Here is a 17,748-nt window from a genome sequence, read left to right as displayed (position 1 = left end):
GATTGTCGCTCTCTGTTAGTCCTTAAGATTAAACCTTGATATATATATAAATATTATTAGGTCCTAGATCGTCTTAGATTTAAGAGAGCCTCGGCGATAATAACAGATATCTCGAGCAGAATTAAAGAGCCGCTCTACACCCGTACCTATTGTAGGAACCGAAAGAATATCACGGGCAAGACTTGCAAGTGCTAGGAACTCCTACTAGTACTCCCTCTAGAAAGTACGAGGGCTGGTTCGAATAGTTGCTATATATTATATTAGCAATTAGTAGCGTATATCTAATAGAGTATATACGGGTATCTAGGTATTGCGTAAGCTTATTATGCTCACTATTAACTAACTATTGAGATAACTCTAGCTCACATATTATCTCAAGCTTAGAGACTATACTATAAGACGATTAAATAAGAGTAGGAGGCTAGGTTTGTAATAGCCGCTGTTTATAAGGCTTAAGGTAAGACTCGAAGCTTTGCCGATAACGTGTACGCTAGTCGTGATCCTAATCCTTGGTAGAGAAGAACTAAAGCTTCTGTTAAGGAGAAATTATTATACCGATAGCATATAGATCACTATAGATTTAATTAGTTATACTATAGTATTAAGAAAGCTTGCTTTTAGCTGAATTCAGAGCAGTAAGCATTAACTACTTCTAAGGAACCTTTTTCCGCTGCAGCTTCTAAATAGACTTTTCTAGATAATTAAAAAGCTTATTATAGATACTAAACACAAGATGAATACTCACGTCTCTTGTCTTAGAGAGTAGAGTAGTAAATTGAAAGAAAGGCTAGGTAATCTAGAGAAGATACTCGATTTAGCGCTATTCTTCTGTACTAAGTGCAAAGTAGTCTTAGTTATATTGAATACAAAATATATCGAATATAGACTGAAGACGTTTTGCACGGCGTAGTATCAAGAATGTTGAATTCTAGCGAGTTGCAATATCCTAGATTAGCATAAGCTTTAGCTCTTCTTTTTAGAGATTATAAAAGGCCTCTCGACGCTGTAGACTAGCGTTGATATAGATAGCTAGGCTCCGTATCTAGTAATAGGTTAGAAGATACGAGAGATATATATATTAAGCTTATACCTTATTCAAAGTATTGATAATCTCTTTCCTCTTCTGCTTTACATGAAGAGACTAGATCCGGACTTTAGACTATTTAGTCTCAGCTGTTTCGTTCCTTAGGTTTGCTTTTATCTGACTAAGGAGATCTTTCAAGCTTAGTTGAATTATATAGGCAATATATAGAACACGTATAATAGTTAAGCTGTTATGAAGCTCTAGTAACTAGATTAACTCCTGTACACTAGCTATCATTATATTATTATTAGACGTATTATCCGTCGTTATTGCAAGGACTCGATCTATAATCTTGTATTATTAGAGAAGGTTCATAAGCATATCGCTTAGATTTACACCTGAGTGCGTCCTAGAGAGAGGCTCGAATCCTAAAAGGATCTCTTAGTATTCCTAGTCCTAGTCAAGGAAGTAGCCGGTTACTACTATAAAAGACTACCGAAAAGGAGAGGTCTAATAGTCTAGTGCAAGTAAGAGCTTTGAATCTAAAGGTAGTTTTCGAAGAATACTTAGTTGTTGCTTCTTTACAAAGTCTCGTAGCCGGGTTCGAATTATTTTAGAGGAAGGGATTTCTAGACTCCTTAGGGCAAGGCGAGCATAATTAATAATATTATAAAATTGCTAGTGCTTAATAAATTGAAATAGGAGTCGTGATAGAGCGAGTAAGTTTAAAAGCTTATATTCCTACTCTTCCTAAGTAAAGACTAAGGCTTTCGGAGAAAACTTTGCCTAGAAAAATAAGTATCTTAGATAGGATAATTGATATATTATATACCGTATTCTCGATTATCTGTCTAATATTTAGTGTTGTATATACTACCTTCCGGCAGTTAACCCCCTTCATATGCTTATTTATTGAAGATATTCTATAGCGATAAGTACTAGGATGCTTAAGAATAGTAATATATCGATTATATATCACTCTAGGCTTCCTAGTTTTTTCGTCTACTACCTATTCGAAGTGTTTCTAGGCCTTAGATTAGTGGTTTATATCCTAGTTAATCCTTTTCTTTATTCCGTAATCTATTTTCAACTACTAGGTAATAAACGCATCTTTAGATATTGTAGAATAAAGGATATATGCTTTATTTCGACCTACACGGGTAAGGGAGTCCGGGATAGGTAGTAGTATTAAAAGAAGATCAGAGCTAATAACCGAGGCTAAGTAGCTTCTAGAGGGCTCTAGTGTTACTAAGTGCGCTTTATTAGGAAAATCAAGATGAAATAGATCTGAAGTATCCTCCTCGTAGACGGACGAGGAGGGGAATCCAGAGTACTAAGACATAGTAAGGGTAGGGGAAATAGAGAACTTACAAAAGGATTAACAAAAGTGAAAGGAATTCGTAGTAATAAAGGGGAGTAATAGGATCTCTACGATAGCGTGTAGGATCAGAGTCGATATATCATAATATAACCTATTTAGACTAGTATACGTCTTCTAATTAGCTAGGTCCTGAGGGTCGGTAAGGGTTACCCGCGGGTGACCCGCGGGTGACCCTTACCGACCCTCACCGACCCTTAGGATCCTCAGCGAATTCTTCTACCTACCCTAGTTTTCTAACCATAGTCAAAAATATCGTCGAGAGGATAGAAGAGTTAGTAGAGTTATCTAATATCTATCATCCTAACCCTCTCCTACCCTATATTTCTGACCGTGGTTAGAAATATAGGCTGTAGGATAGTCTTTTACATATAAGTATTTCTGATTTTGACCGTGGTCAGAAAATCCTGAATAGTAGGATAGAGATATATATATCTCTCTCAATAGCGGTTATATACATAATAAACATACCCACTTCAACTAGGATAGAATATTCCTTACTATATAAGCTTAAGATTAATTAAATTTTAAAAAAGTTTATAAAGATTTCAATTTAATTCCTTCGATTTAAACTATAATCTTGATTGTAATACTGAAACAGCTGTAAATAACAATATTTAACTAAGATTATTCAGCAAAATTATGCATCCTGATTAGGAAAAGCGTCAAAATTTTATGAAAATAAGGGTCGCTGAGGGTCGCTGAGGGTGACCCGCATGAGGGTAGGCGAGGGTCGCGGGTCGGGTGACCCTCATGAGGTTTGGACCCGACCCTCGCGAGGGTCGGGTCGAGGGTCTGAGTCTTGGACCCTCGCGAGGGTCGTGCCGAGGTCTAAAGCGGGTAAGGAAGCAGTGGAAGAAAGCGTATAGAACATCACCACCACCAGATCCTACACAGGAATCCCAGGCATCGTTAGATAGAGCAGAGGAAGCACGTCAGAACAGGCAGGGTTTCTTTCTAGATACTAGTGGGATGCAGTAGTAGATAGGGGAAATAGGAAAAATGTTGGGTTACTGTGAAGTTGGGTTACTGTGTGGCGCACCCACAACCCGGAAGGGTTGGGGGGCGGTGTAAGGTACTAATAGATAGAGCGGAGGAAGCACGCCAGGAAGGTGATATTTTCTTTATAGATACTACTAGGATGCAGTGATAGATAGGAGAAATAAGAAAAAATTATGCATTAGTCTGTGGTTATGCGTTAGTGTGTGGCACACCCACAACGCGGAAGCGGTGTGGGTGGGCGGAGACACTGCTAGTTGCTTACCTAGAACCTATATTTTAGTTTGATAGCGTTGGCCCACCGTTGTTTTACATATTGGGCACTCTGCAAGGAGTTTATCACCATGCATCATGCCATTTGATTCAAGAGCCGAACCAGCACGTGGCTTTTGCGGTTTGGAATCCAATGCACTCCGGTCGCGTTTCTCGCTTACCGTTTTCGGTAAGCAATGTGTGGTCAGTGGGGCATGAACGGGTATGAATAGCTCCACCAAATCCACTTAGTTTAAATACTCAGCCCCGCCCCCGGATAATTTTATCTCTACCTTGTTGTTGTTCTAGCTTGCTGCGGAATCAAGGTTCAAGCTTACCTGCTGCTATAGATAGATGGGAAGAGAGGAACGAGGTTCAACAAGCAATGGAAGTAAGTGAAGCAGCTGTCTCTACTTTCCATATCCGTCAACCACCCTGCAGGATTTACGCGGATGTAAAAACTCTTAATTCTAAACTTGGCTTCTCCTTTTAGCCCTAGTGCATCGACATTCGTAACCTATAGCTCCACCAGGAAATGGCCATAATGTCCAAGCTTTTTTTGTTGAATTGTTGACACTAGTGTGGCACGACTCTTTCTGCGCGATGTTCTTAAGCTTGCACTGCCATTGGAAAATTGGTAGATCACTTGGAATGCTGAAATATGTCTCCAAAATTATGATTAATTGATAACATGCTCATCTATTCTTCTGGGCATCACGCTTGTGGCAGACGCTTGATCACTACACATTTTAGACCACATGGGCTTCTTTCTCCATCCAGGCAACTCACAATTTACTCATTCACTAATCAACCAGCTTGAACTAAATATCTTCAAGATTCAATTATCAGAATATACACCTTTATTATTTTTTTTTCGATTCTATAACGATTCAATGTTATATTCCTTTTTCCTTACCTGACTAATAGGCCGCTACCCTACAAGTAGCACTCTAACAATTAGGTACTACTAACTAGGTAATGTAAATAGTACGTTATCGTAACGTACCTCTCTCGATATAGCTCCAATAGTCTCAACTCGTAACTATACCCTTACCGACTAAGGCTTTATACGGGCTCGGGTCTACAGAGTAAACCGAAGACGTTCTAATAGTAGAGCGCTTAGTTAGTTAGGTAGTAGTTAAGTCTAACTAGTAAGTATTCCTGCTGGTTATAGGTATATCCTTATATCATACTATAGATGAATTAGGTAGCCAAGATAGTCGATCAGTAGGTGTGACGGAATCAGGAGATGTAAAGGCGATCATATTGGTTATCCTCTAAACTAGCTAAGAAGGTGCCATAGAGTCAGGTGACCTTGGCTTGGAAGGTGGCATAGGGCCTATAAAAAACCTATAAGCCTACGGTGGGCCTAATAGTAAAGCAAATAGTCCACTATAGGCTTAAGGACTGGGCCTAATGCCTAACCCATTTGCGGGTTGGGGTTTTTGGGCTCGGGCCTGTGAGCTTTGGCGATGTTACTGGCGAGCTCGGAAAATAAGCAGGATTTTATAGCATTGTAGCACTTGCCCATACCCCTTGGGAGGCGGGGAGAATAGAGTCCAGGCCCACATATCCCTCGGCGGCTAAATATTCCTCCCTTTGTTTCTTGACTTTGTAAGCCCACGCGATAACTAACTAGGCCTAAGGGGACCAGAAAACCACGCTAAAAATACAAGGATGATGAGGAAAAATCAAGATCGCATGGGCAAAAAATCGACCCTTGAAGCACATGTACCTTTTCTACCCCTCCTTCGCCATTTTTGGTTACTCTTTTCTTTTCCCTGTGGAAGGATTTTTCCCATCCTTGGCGACCGAGCGATTGGCAGGCAGGGCTATTTTGGCCCACGGACGCGAATGACACGGACGTCACTAGAATGAATACGTCCTGAGATAGCTTGTTTGAATGATATCAATCTGACAATCAAATAAACAAATGATCAACTGCTTGCTTCTTACTGTTTATGAAGATCCTCTCTTGCTGAATTCAAATCATCAACATATTGAAGAGACAATCAATGGACAGTACAATCTCACAATTCAGATTGAATCGATATGCACGCAGGTTGGCGAATTAGAGGACCACGGCCCCAGGCCTCAATTCTTGATCGTAATCATACCCAACCGGCCATTCACTAAATGATGCGATTCGTCCAGGCGACTCCTTTAATACAATCCAATTGGTATCAACATCTCGCTTGGCCATAAAATTTCACCCATCACAAATAACTGACTGTGTCTCTCAAAGATCTATGGGCTTCTTAACTTTCGAGGTATAGGACGGAGGGAATGGTGCGGTTTCGGGACGATTCGAGTACGGACCGACCTACTGTAGAAATATCCAAAATTGGTTAGAAGCCGTTCGGCAATAGTGCGCTAGTAGTACATGATCTTCAACATGAGTGCTTTGGTATTCAATGAAAGCCAAGAGCGATGGAAGGTGATAGGGATGTGGAAATAGTCACTGCGAACGAAAAATTGATTTTGGTCTCGCACCGGAAATGGTCCTGAATTTTCCACAGTTCTCCCGTCAGGCCGTCGCGGCTCTCGTTTCGAAGCCCGAGACATGAAGCTGGCAGTGAAAAAAAACTGCCACGAGAAGGCGAATCATGGCTGTATTGGTAGCGACCGCATGAGAAACATAAAATTCGCTCAACAACGTCATCATAGTCACGAATTGAGCTCTGCGGAGGGTGATGCAGTCGGAAAGATGAAAAATAAATCAACGATAGTAGAGAACGCTTGAGAGGGAATCGAGAGATTGGATGGGCCAAGAATTAAATATAGACAAGAAAAACCGCAGTGCCCTGGCCTCCAGGTGCACTGAGGGCTCTTGGTTGAAAAACCTTCCAAATCAGCACCCTCAAGTATCACCCCTGCAAGGTCTGCACTTTTTGCATACATCGGAAGAGCCACAAGAATTCCCGGCCAAGCGACGATCGTGCGACGATCGTGCACTCTTCTACTGTATATCACGTCTTCACTTTTCCTCTTCTGTTATGTTTTCTCTTCTCCTCTCTTCTGCGCTGCTCTGCGCTGCTCTAATCTATTCGGGAGTAGCGTGCGGCGGGAAGCCCTATCCCAGCTTCCGAAGGCTAGAATGTTATTCATATTTGCATGGACCTCGTCTCGGATCGTATTTACTAATTCCACCCCAAAGATACTCCCCCTAAACCGAGATTCCGCTCGCTTAGGCTTACTCGCTCACTCTCATCTCTCTCCTCTCTCTTTTACACCTCTATACTAAGGGGTAGCAGCTGGTCAAGAAAGCAAAAGAAAAAAGAGAGAAAGGAAAGCGCGAGTGCGTCTATTAAGACTTGTCCGACCATTAACGACCACGCATGCGTGAACTGTGGCATCTCATGCAGGGGATGTACCACCGGGGAACTGGAGCCTCCCAGGGGGACGAGGCAGGTGCCCGCATATTGGCTGCAAGCACAGCACTGACAATGGTTTCACTCGCCGGCAAAACCTGGAAAGAACACCTTCGTTGCTATATGCGGTCTAATGCCGAAGGACGTTCCAAGCATGATTTACCTAGTGAGGACATTCGGAGAACGGTAAAGAGTCGAGCAGTTCTGTACAGCGAAGTCCAGAAGAAGGCTGGCTATCGAAAGAGGTTAGAAAGCTGGAGCGCGTTGCTGCGGGCTTACAGCAAGCCATCCAATAACCCCCGCTCGCCAATCCCGAATCACATCGTAAAGGAGTGTTTGGGCCTTTTAGCCCTTGTCGTTAATGCCAAATCGGATTTTTTTTTTTTTCATTTATTTATGACTATCCTATTTGCTCGCCGCAGATGATGAACATGGGCGTAAAGATCGGCGCTTGCGCTCGCCCCACAAGGTCGAGCTTAGAGACTTCTCGCTGTACGCTGTACGTATCGAATGAGCCGCGGATTGTCGAGGTCGACTGCTCCCATTTCAGGAGGCCCACCAGAGGTCACTGGTAGACACTCACGAGCCGGGGACGTGCATGCGGCCTGTCAACCTCGCCACGAGCAAGCGAAGTTCCATGTTCACATGGCGTCGCTGGCCCACCGGTTGGCTCGATCGTTGAAGCGCTGCCGGTGGGTCAAGGGCCGTGGGCTACGCCCAGCCCAGGAGAAGCCAACCGACGGATACCAGGGCCCTACGGTATCGACGGAGCATTCCCGCCCAGGTGGAAAGCTTTCCTCCCCTGTCAACTCCATAAATACACCCACCCGCCAGAATGGCGTCTCCATGCCATGACGTACGCCCACAATATCGTCTTGATTCCCCTCGTAACGACGATACGTCGCGCCACTAAAGCCAATCTTTCCCCAACGACCAGTCGCGGGTCATAGGCAGCCTGATTCAATCTGGCCTTATTCTGGGGAGTTCGCTGCCCTCTTATCACCCATTGAGCCAATGGGAGGGGGATTGCGTTTTCGCCGACACTGCTGGAGCCATATAAAAGTGGCTGCCACTGCCGTTGATGAGAACGGTTTCCTTCCCTGCTTGGGCCATTCTTAGTGCACGTCGGTCGGTATCTTCTATTGTCATCGTTCCTTCCGCTCCTTTTCTGAGCCGCTCTGAGTGTCAAAGATGAATTCTGTGCTACAAGTATGGCATGCGATCTGGACAAACAGGCCTGCAGTTTCGGATCTGTGGGTGGCCATTCTCGATTTGATCCAAGATGATCCCAAGGTGAGTATCTCGTCTGCTTGGTCCTTTGGCGCCTTGTCCGTCTCATCCATTCATTGCTCATGACCAGCCTGGCTTTTCTAGACACGCAAACGCAGATCGACACCCATACTGGAGCCCATACCAGAACCCACGTCGATTTCCTCCCCAAGTCTCTCCACAACCGGCTTTGCGAGCGATCGAATTTCGAATCCTGCTGGCTTACGGCGCCGGAAGCCATATCTCTGGAAAGGTCGGAGCCTCTTGATATTCCTTTGTGGAAAGTTGCTGATAACCCTAGACCTGTGAAGCCTTTAATGGAAACCGGAACATAAGGAGAACACAACGCGGGCAAGTTGATGAAAGTCACCCCTCAGAGTCACTCCTCGCCTGGCCCTACTTTTGAAGATCCAATGACTCTACTCCCCGGCTGAGGATGTATGTGCTGTTGTCTAAGGTGTTCAACTGCAGGGAGTCACACCTGAAAGTGAAAAATTACTTGCTTTGTGCTCGGTATATTGAAAATCATAGGTAGAAAAAAGTTTTCGATTCTTGGATCTGCTAAAGATATTCTCGAATGGGCCCAGTGTAAGCGACCGTTCTCCGACCCGCCAGCGGTGAGAAATATTCGTCGGGAGCCACAGGGGCTTTGTGCTTATTAGGGCCTAGCAATTGTTGTGGAGGGACTGGATTTCCCACCAAAGCAAAAGAAACAAGATACCTCGTCATTGAGGCAACCGAAATGGTCGGTATGGAATTCTCACATGGAAAGGGTAGCCAAAGCATTTCAAATAGGGCGGACCTTGAAATTTCACTCGAGATAACTACCTTAGGATAGGATGAGAATAAAACAAAGGCCAGATAAGCACTCAGGCCGGAATACCGTAGCAGGAAAAGGCCGAACAGGACCGAAGGTAATAAATGAAAAGGGAGCGGGACATTACCTGGGCGGTAAATGCATGGTAGAACGGCACAGAACCAGACGGATAGAACTGTTATGAATGAAAAAAGAAAAAAAAATCCGAAGTAGAGAGGAACATGCAAGGGCCATCCTAGTAAAGTTGTATATCTCCGAAAATATTTTAATTTTTGTCTAGCCTAGGAGAGGGTGCGGGGCCCTGTGATCCGGCACGAGGGAGGAATGGAACTAACCAATCACTGAAACAGGACTCGAACGCCTCGCTGCGGCTCATTAGGATGGACCAAGAGGGGTCAGGCGGAGAGCATCTCCAGATTTGCGATCCTTTCCAAGCTCTTCTACCAATTTCGGGGCTGGACTTCGCACCACCAAGCACGCTAACCGAATGAGTCAGAAGGAGTGACGAAAACGCTTAGAGGACCACGCTAAAAGAAAAAAAGAAAGTAAATTTCTGGGAGCGTGCCTGGGCCTCCCAACGATTGACAGGTCTGCTCGCTATTGTGACTTAGCGGTCGGAGGTTTGTTCCCAGGGGCGGCCGGGGAAGTAAAGCTGAGGCGCAAAGGAGCAAAAGCTAGACCAACAACCACTCTCATTCGCGCATGTGTCGATCCGAACATGAATTAGGCTTGACCGGTGCTGTTGTGGGCCTGAAAAAAGACTCCTCCAAACCAAAGGAAATTCTCTCCTTTCCGACTTTGTACTGCGTCTTCCCTATTTCTATTACAGCCGAACACGGTGGAAATCGACTAGTTCCTGATATACTAGCTTCGAGAGATCGCTATTTGGTGGGAGCTATGAAACGGGGATCAGTGGAGCTCCAGCACATCATTCGACATTTGCCTAACAGTCCCCATCCTTGCAGGACCGCTACACCAATATTTAGCTCCATGGTCTCAAACTCCGCTCCCGTTGCCCTCATGACTCCATTCAAACATGCGAAGAGCCCCACCATCGAGTATGATGTCGCTTCGTCAACATCCTAACCAAACGGTTGATGGGCCTGGGGGACGCTCCCGGTCGGAGCAGGGAAAAAGCAGGGAACACCCAATCGGGACTTCGCCCCCAACCGCACGCCATTTCCCCCCTTTTCTGTCTGACCGACATGCCCATTTTTTTACGTCTTATTTAGCCAAGCTGTTTTGACTCTGGACAACCATCGGCCGTTTCGGGTTAGCATCCAGATAGACTTTCGCTGAAGCCACCCCACCAGGGGTCTCCACATCTCATCTAACCCCTCGTGGGCGTCTTCGCCTTTATTGGGTGGGTCGGACGGGCTCTCCCGAAGCCTGCGCCAAGCTATACTACCGGTGTGACCAAGGACAAATGATTCATGTGAGGCTGAGCGCGGAGTACTTAACTCATTTCCCTGCTCATTGACCAGCAATCCTATGACCTTCTCTTTGTTAGCTCGGACACTACCCCCTTTTCGTTGCTGCTGCTCCGGTCGTCGTGGACTTAGTCAGCAGGTACGGTCTACAGGGGGTTGTGAGTGGCCCCACACCACGTAATTCTCTCACCTGGAGCACGCATTTTGTTCAGAGAGGCTATAGCAATGACGGTATGGAAGAGGACTTGGTCGGAGAAAGCGGACATTGATTGAATTGTTCTAATGAGCAACTAGGAAGCATGGCACGACCCAATCAGGGACAACATGATCAGGGTGATAACCAAAACAAAAAATTGTAGCGGACAGTCCTGCAAAGACATTTCTACTAGGTATGGACGAAAGTCTGGCTCTACCAGATCGCCGCCTTCAGGCTACACCGTGGGATGATCGTCTTGCTAGTGCTGCTTCGGATGCGTGTCAAGTGGGGCTATCATTCCCCTGCTGCTTCGACTCACCGGGGAACGTGGCATCCTACGCTAGTGCTGCAGCCACTACGGGATCGTTACCGGCGAACAACAGGTTATGAATGGTTTTCACACGCAGGCGATCTGCTGCTTCTTAGGGAATAAATTAAATATCAAGAGACGACCTGATCAGCCTCGGAGCTGTATAGTCGCCGATCCCGTTTCACGCTGCGGTTATTCTATGGCAGCAATGTGTCTGATATCGGCGACGGGAGAGGTTACTGCAACTCGGTATCATACCGATACACAAATCCATTATGCACACATAGATATTAGCGTGCAAGAGCCTCCCAGACTAGTAGGGCGAAGGATTCTCCGCCATCGAGCACATAACATTATCGAAAAGTGGAGGCACCAGGTTAGTGGCCGACCGGAGCGAAACCGCGGACCAGGGACAAAGAGAAGTGGGAAGAATCAGACTCAAAGAATAACAGCGCAAACATCGCCCGTCGGGGATCCAAGGATATATTCACACAACCAAACCACGCAAATACATAGGGGTTAAAAGTATTTGCCCATCCCCACTTTCACCACCCTAATATCAAATATATATCTGTTACACTAAACAATATCCTACTATCTTTCTAGATATACATTTCCAGTAGAAAAATTCGAATAACCACATTGATGTTATTCCGGCTGACCGGCTTGTTTCGGATACGAATCGTGTACATGGCGATATTTGTTCACGGAGAAGAACATATTGGAATCGGATTCCTTTACCGTTATCCCTCCGGCAAGTAACGGAATGACGGCATTTAGATTATAGAAAGAGAATCGCCCCTTCTTTTGGACCAAATCTCTTCAAGATTCAGTTATTGGAATAATCTACTTATACTATTCTTCTCTGATTCAACAACGATTCAATATTGTATTTATTTTTCCTTACCTGACCAACAGGCCGCTACCCTGCAAAGTAGCATCCTAACGTTTATAGGTAGAGAAAGGATCCCGGCGAGCTTATGAATAGAGATAACGACTATCTTTATCACTAAGCTTGCTAGGCCTACCTAGGCGAGGTATAGACTTAAAAGTATAGTATTCTGTATAGCGTTTTATTATTATATATCGTCTTCGGATCGTACGTAAAATCCCGTGCTAGCCGCACTCTAGATACACTATTATCAGCAGTATATACTATTGCTAAACGCTGTTCAGGGGTAAGCTCCCCCTTTTTTCTTCGTTTTATAGCAGATTCTGCTAGATTGTCTGTCATATTAGTGTTGTAGAAGGAAGAATAAAATTTAGGGTGGGTAGTTGTTGGAGCAATTAAAAGTGAGGGTCGGGAAAAACTTTTGAGCCCCTATGTATATACGCATTATTACAATCAAGACGCGTTTCGGGGTACCCTGCTCGACTTTCTCTGTCAAACACAAGGTTTAACATTTTAGCAAGTATCACTGGGCACGCTTTCATTGTTACTAAAAATAGATATGTTTACTCGAGGCCAGTGTTTGCCGTAGGTATGCAACGCTTAGATAGCAAAATATCGACAGCTCAGATAGCGGAGATAGGAATAGCCGAATGTACGACCTATTTTAAGTGGTAGATAGCCCCAAAGCTGAAGCTGGCTTTACAAGCTTCTTCAACGTCTACTTTACTAAATAAAGCTCGTGTCTTTCTTTATAGAGTGTAGCTAGTAATAGAAGCTTTTAACTACACAGTATCTATCCAGGAAGCCTTAGTGGTATGGAAGACTACTCAAAGTTTTGTGTTATGTGTGTCATGGCATCGATTGTTTCCTCACACTTTCATTCTGCTGGTTCACTGTGGTGTTTTTGGAACATCATGAGGAGTCTAACGGGTCTGACATGAAAGCCAAGAGAACAGACGGGTGAGTATCAGAAGGGACGACGGCGATCTGTGGAAATATCGTGACTGACTCTTTCCCCTCTTGTTGACGTGTCTGTTGTTGCGTGTTGCCCCCTCATCTTCTTATTGTTTTCCCCCTTCGTCTCCCGCGTCTGCCCCCTCTATTCTTCTCCATTCTCTACTTCTTTTCCACACATTCTCCCATCTGGCGCCATTGTCACTACATCTCTTCTTTCCACATGGGTTTCAGAAGTCCAAGTCCGATATTTTGATGACCGGCAGCTGCGTGAAATTCAGGGTAAGTGAGACCAATCCGTTGTCAAGATGGGTTGCCTCCTACCCCTTGAAGATGAGCTGACGGAATGACACCTCAATCAGATGGAGTCTACGAATATTGATACACTGCAAGCTTTGCAGATGGTGAGAGCTTCCTTGCCTTTTCGTGTGGCCCATATCTAATGATCTTTTCAACAGGCGGATTTGGGAACGGCCCGACGCGAGTACATTTCCACCACTGACGACTCAAAGCATCAAAGACAAGCTCGGATCGAGGACATCGAGGCTTCGAGGTTGTCAAATGTTTGTGGAACCGTTGCGGCCAATTTAGCGGCCCAGAACAAAGACCAGTTGAATGCCTGGTCAAGTACGCACCCAGCAACGCAACCCTTCAGGTGATTGACTTCACTAACAAATGATCTAGATCTGCACAAGACAGTCTCAGATACAGGGAAGCTTGAGGATTTAAATGACTTGATGCATGGACAGTCTCATCGCCTTCGCCTCACGGCTACTCTGCACGGTGGTGATGGTATACATCATCCTTCTGGGAAGCGCGGTGGTGGACGAGGCCACCACCCGTATCCACATCAGTCACTCGGCATTTGGGGGAGTGTAGTAGGTACAAGGGGACGAAGCCAGAGTGCCGTGGCTCTACCTAGGTAGGTGAAACTCCATTCAACTCCAACCTCCAAACCTGCGTTTAACACAAACCAAGATTACCAAAAAGTGGATCAGTCATGCCATCGAGGCAGGATCCCGCTTTGAATATTGATAATTCTGTTTCTCTTCCCCCGAGAGGAAGAGGAGTACAACGTGGCCCAAATCAACACAGAAAGTCGCCACACAGCAGTCGAACGTTAGTCCCAAGGGTAAGTAGGTCTCAACCCAGGTAAGCCATTTTCCACCCCTATATATCGATAAAATCAGGTTTTGATCATATCAGGGAGGATTTTTCAAGAAAGATTACGGCACCAGAGATCTTTTTGGCAAATGCTCGAGCTTCGTTTGGCCCGTCACCAACCTCTTCGGAGTCCCCATCAAGCCCTCCTCCAAGGGCTTGCTCGACGGCGGTCACCCTGCAAACACGGCGCCCAGGGGTCACGTTCCGACCTGAGATAAAAATACCCATTTCAAGTCCAGCAGACATGAAGCCTATTAAATCCACCAGCACCTCCCTTGCGGATTCAATATATGCGGATGCCACAAAGTCTTCGGCTCGTATTGTTCCCATTGAGAAGACTGCTGTCTTCACAAAACGCACGAAACTGGCACACCTCAAGTCAGAAGGAAAGAGCAGTATCAAGCTTCATTCCACAACCCCAGTGCCAATAACATCTGAGCTTGCAGCCTCCATGCCTGAGAAGAATAAGGCTGAGCCAGAAGCCTTGGTGACTCTCCCAGAACCATCAGCACCAGTAACTCCTATGAAGCCTCAGTCGAGTGATGTTCTCCTCCTCATCGATGTGTCAGATGAAGATTTCAAGCAGAATGAAGAAATATCATTCAGCCCTGGTATCGCAGAATTGGCCGGAATCAGCTTCGAGGCCACTAACCCGCACCCTAGTCCTACATGCCTAGAAACTACCCAAACATTGCTGCCTCGAATGGAAGCTCGCTCCGGAAATTTTGATAAGTACCGCTCACCGACACGCATTGTGTCTGATAGCGAATCTTCTGAAAAGTCAGGGGCAATGGACCCTGGGCTTCTTTCTCCAAAAAAGCCCGGTGAGAACCAATCCGTGTCTATCGAAGTTTTCAAGTCTCTGAGTGTGTCAGAGTCCTCTTTAGAGGAGCCGCCCTTGTCAAAGAAGAAGTCACGAGTTGTTTCGGAAGGCCTTGAAAAGAGTAAATGGAGCATCCCACAAGAACAGGAGCCCCCGTCTCGTCAACCAAACGTCACTTCCTCCAAAGTTAGGCTTATTGGTCCTGCTCCACCTGTTCCTCGGCGTCATTGAAGATTTTCATTTTACAAGTCAAACTAACTTCAATCTGGAATATTCAATATCAATCCTTTCTGAACAAGAAAATCTAATGAATCACGAAGGGTCTCAGAACCTGCCCTGAGAATAATCTAGACAGCATGGTATAACTGACGCCATCGACACCCCTAGATACCCCAATAATCTGACCTCGCCACTGCAGGTGCGCTGGTACCCTTGGTTCTCGAAATCTAAATATCATAGTCTAGTTGTGTCAGTAAATATGAACGTTATAGGGGAAAGCGTCAAATTGAGATAATCCTGTTTTGAGCTGTATAAGGCCCAATTAGTGTGCTCACACTTTGTATGGCCTACTAGTCATTTCAGTTCTACAAAAAACCATAAAGTGAGAGACTTTTTGGGAGATATTACTTGGTTCAATCCAAGGTTAATGAGACAATATATGTACAATGATCATGCAAATAGTGCAGATGGGTGAGGATCTATAGGGAAGGAGTATCAATAGAAGCAGGTGTTCCTATCAAGGTGCACCACAAGTGTGAGCTTCTCCATCATCTGCAGGGAAAGAAATAGACGTTTTAGTGTGGGTTTGACCAGAAAGGAACCGGAAGGACATACTGCGGATAATTTTAGCGACCGCTAGAACGACGCTCACGCCCATGACAACCACTCCGAATGCAACACATAGATAAGCAGGTATCTTCTCCCGGCGGGTCGCGCTGCTGAGCTTGATATAGCACAGGGGAGGGAATATGTAAGCCAAAGCTGCGGCACTGGTTGCTCCGATAAGTTCGAAGACACTGCCAAGATCGCAAGTGATCAATGCCAGCACCATCGATGTTAGCACAAGAGCGGTTGTGAATATGAGGTGTCGATGAGGATTGAAAGGTTCCTCTGGGAAATAGTATGTCGTCATAACAGATCGGCAAACAAATGCTTCTAGCGGCAGGGTAGTGAGCATGTTCAACCCGAAGCAACTAAGTCAAGTTAGAACAAGTTAGAACACGAAATAATGAGAGAAGAGCGACAGAGGAGTCTTACAATCGAGCTATGTTGACCATGATATTGTCAGAGGGGAAATTGTTGAGGACATTGCCTTGTGTTTTTGAGCCAAAGGAAAGAAATCCTGCAATTCCCATTGCCAAGCACATTATCAAGGACACTCCAGTTGAGTAATGTGTAACAGTAGCAAAACGGTCGAGTGTTGGCTTCTTTAGAGAGCCATAGATTAGGAGACTGTTGTGGTCTAGGCAGGTGTTAGAGATAAAGGCACATCATGGTGCGTTTAGGGGACATACGACAAACAAATGCTAGAGGCTGTTAGCATGCAAATAGACAGAGACCTAAAAAGGGGACCATACCGAATGATATCACACCCACGGCCTGGAAGAACCCTGAGTTGAAAATGAGATGGCTCTTGATCTCACCGCGAGACTCTGCGGGGACCCGAAAGCCCTGTGTTATGACCGTGACCACAATGATTATCATACTCACCAAAGCCAATGCAGATGCCTTGGCCAGCTATCGACCCATCGGTGTCAGTCAGGATCCTAGATAATGTAGCCAATGGGCCCGGTCCTACCTTCGCAATGTCCCTATAGAGGGAAAGGGGAAATGAGACACCCAGAACAAATATCACAATCACAGCTCGCCGATCAGTCAGCAGCCATAGGAAGGGCATCTCACGAAGAGATGGAAATAAGGCGCTGAGGACATGTGGAATTGTGTCACCGACAATGATGCAAAAGGCCACCATGCCGCCGAACGCAAATGCCCATTGTGCGATTGAGATTGCTATGAGACCGCTCCTCCCAAAGCAGTATTGCATTGTTGCTTGGAAAGAGTCGGCTCCACTCATCTTCGAGTTGATGACGATCAAGCGTATCGTCCAGTCAACGGTCACAGTCAAAGCTGTCAGGAGCAGTATTCCCATAGTCATTCCGGCTTGACGAAGTGCATAAGGCTGCCCGATGATCCCAGCGCCTATAATGCTATTCGCCATATTCATAAACGCCATCCTCATTCCGCTCTTCGGCCGCGCATGCTCCAAGTGGTCTTCGGGGAAGAAATCTTCTGAGGTCGCAAGCGTCACGCTGGGGGCTTCAATATTTGTGAGCAGAGGGACTGTCTGCCCGGTATTCCGTCGGCCAGTCGTGCCTCCGTCACCGAGCTCGTAGTCTTCCTCCTCTACCCATAGCGCGTCGTCGCTCCCTGGGCTGCGGGTATGGCCATCCGAATGGTAGTCTTCTTCTTCGGCATCTTCTTCGATGTCAAATCGTACCCGGTTCATTGTTCGAGGTGTGCGACGCTGTCCATCGGGGATAGGCTGGGATATCGAGGATTGGCGCTTTGCATGTGGCCTGTTGCTTGGGGGAACTGGAGGCGAAGTGGCTAAGCCAGGGTGATCTGCAAGACTCTCCTGCTCCACAGAGGGGGAAGAGAGCAGAGACTGAGATTCATACTGGTTGTGGCCATTGAGACCAGTCAGTAGGCCATTGTCTCCCTCATCCCCGGGCATCGTTGACCGTTGGGTTCGAGATCAAGCAGTTGAGTCCTCATGAGGCCAGCTTATGGGGGCCACACGTGACCTTTATCGATAAGCATTATTTGTTGATAATGGCGGGCTCCACTTAATGCGCGTTGACGGGTACAC

At 45.8% G+C, this 17,748-nt stretch overlaps 3 protein-coding genes across 3 annotated transcripts; 2 read left to right on the top strand and 1 right to left on the bottom strand.

Annotated features, from left to right (window-relative positions):
- Positions 1 to 7,669: 7,669 nt before the first annotated feature.
- Positions 7,670 to 7,879, top strand: N7462_009351 (uncharacterized protein; the record flags this gene model as incomplete). Its single annotated transcript, XM_057081065.1, has 1 exon — positions 7,670 to 7,879. The coding sequence occupies one exon, from the start codon at positions 7,670 to 7,672 to the stop codon at positions 7,877 to 7,879; it is 210 nt and encodes a 69-aa protein (XP_056929902.1).
- Positions 7,880 to 13,254: 5,375 nt separating this feature from the next.
- Positions 13,255 to 15,110, top strand: N7462_009350 (uncharacterized protein; the record flags this gene model as incomplete). Its single annotated transcript, XM_057081064.1, has 5 exons — positions 13,255 to 13,296; positions 13,351 to 13,519; positions 13,577 to 13,770; positions 13,988 to 14,028; positions 14,099 to 15,110. 5 exons carry the CDS (start codon positions 13,255 to 13,257, stop codon positions 15,108 to 15,110), a joined length of 1,458 nt encoding a protein of 485 aa, XP_056929901.1.
- Positions 15,111 to 15,615: 505 nt separating this feature from the next.
- N7462_009349 (putative amino acid transporter) lies at positions 15,616 to 17,613 on the bottom strand (the record flags this gene model as incomplete). The annotated part of the gene is made up of 6 exons (XM_057081063.1): positions 15,616 to 15,650; positions 15,714 to 16,072; positions 16,137 to 16,341; positions 16,394 to 16,405; positions 16,457 to 16,616; positions 16,678 to 17,613. 6 exons carry the CDS (start codon positions 17,611 to 17,613, stop codon positions 15,616 to 15,618), a joined length of 1,707 nt encoding a protein of 568 aa, XP_056929900.1.
- Positions 17,614 to 17,748: the final 135 nt, after the last annotated feature.

The sequence above is a fragment of the Penicillium macrosclerotiorum genome (assembly GCF_028827735.1).
Source record: "Penicillium macrosclerotiorum strain IBT 26536 chromosome Unknown utg000009l_segment0_segment0, whole genome shotgun sequence".
In the NCBI taxonomy this organism is placed as follows: domain Eukaryota; kingdom Fungi; phylum Ascomycota; class Eurotiomycetes; order Eurotiales; family Aspergillaceae; genus Penicillium; species Penicillium macrosclerotiorum.
Note: the sequence above shows the minus strand (reverse complement) of the source record. Positions and strands in the feature narration are given on the sequence as shown.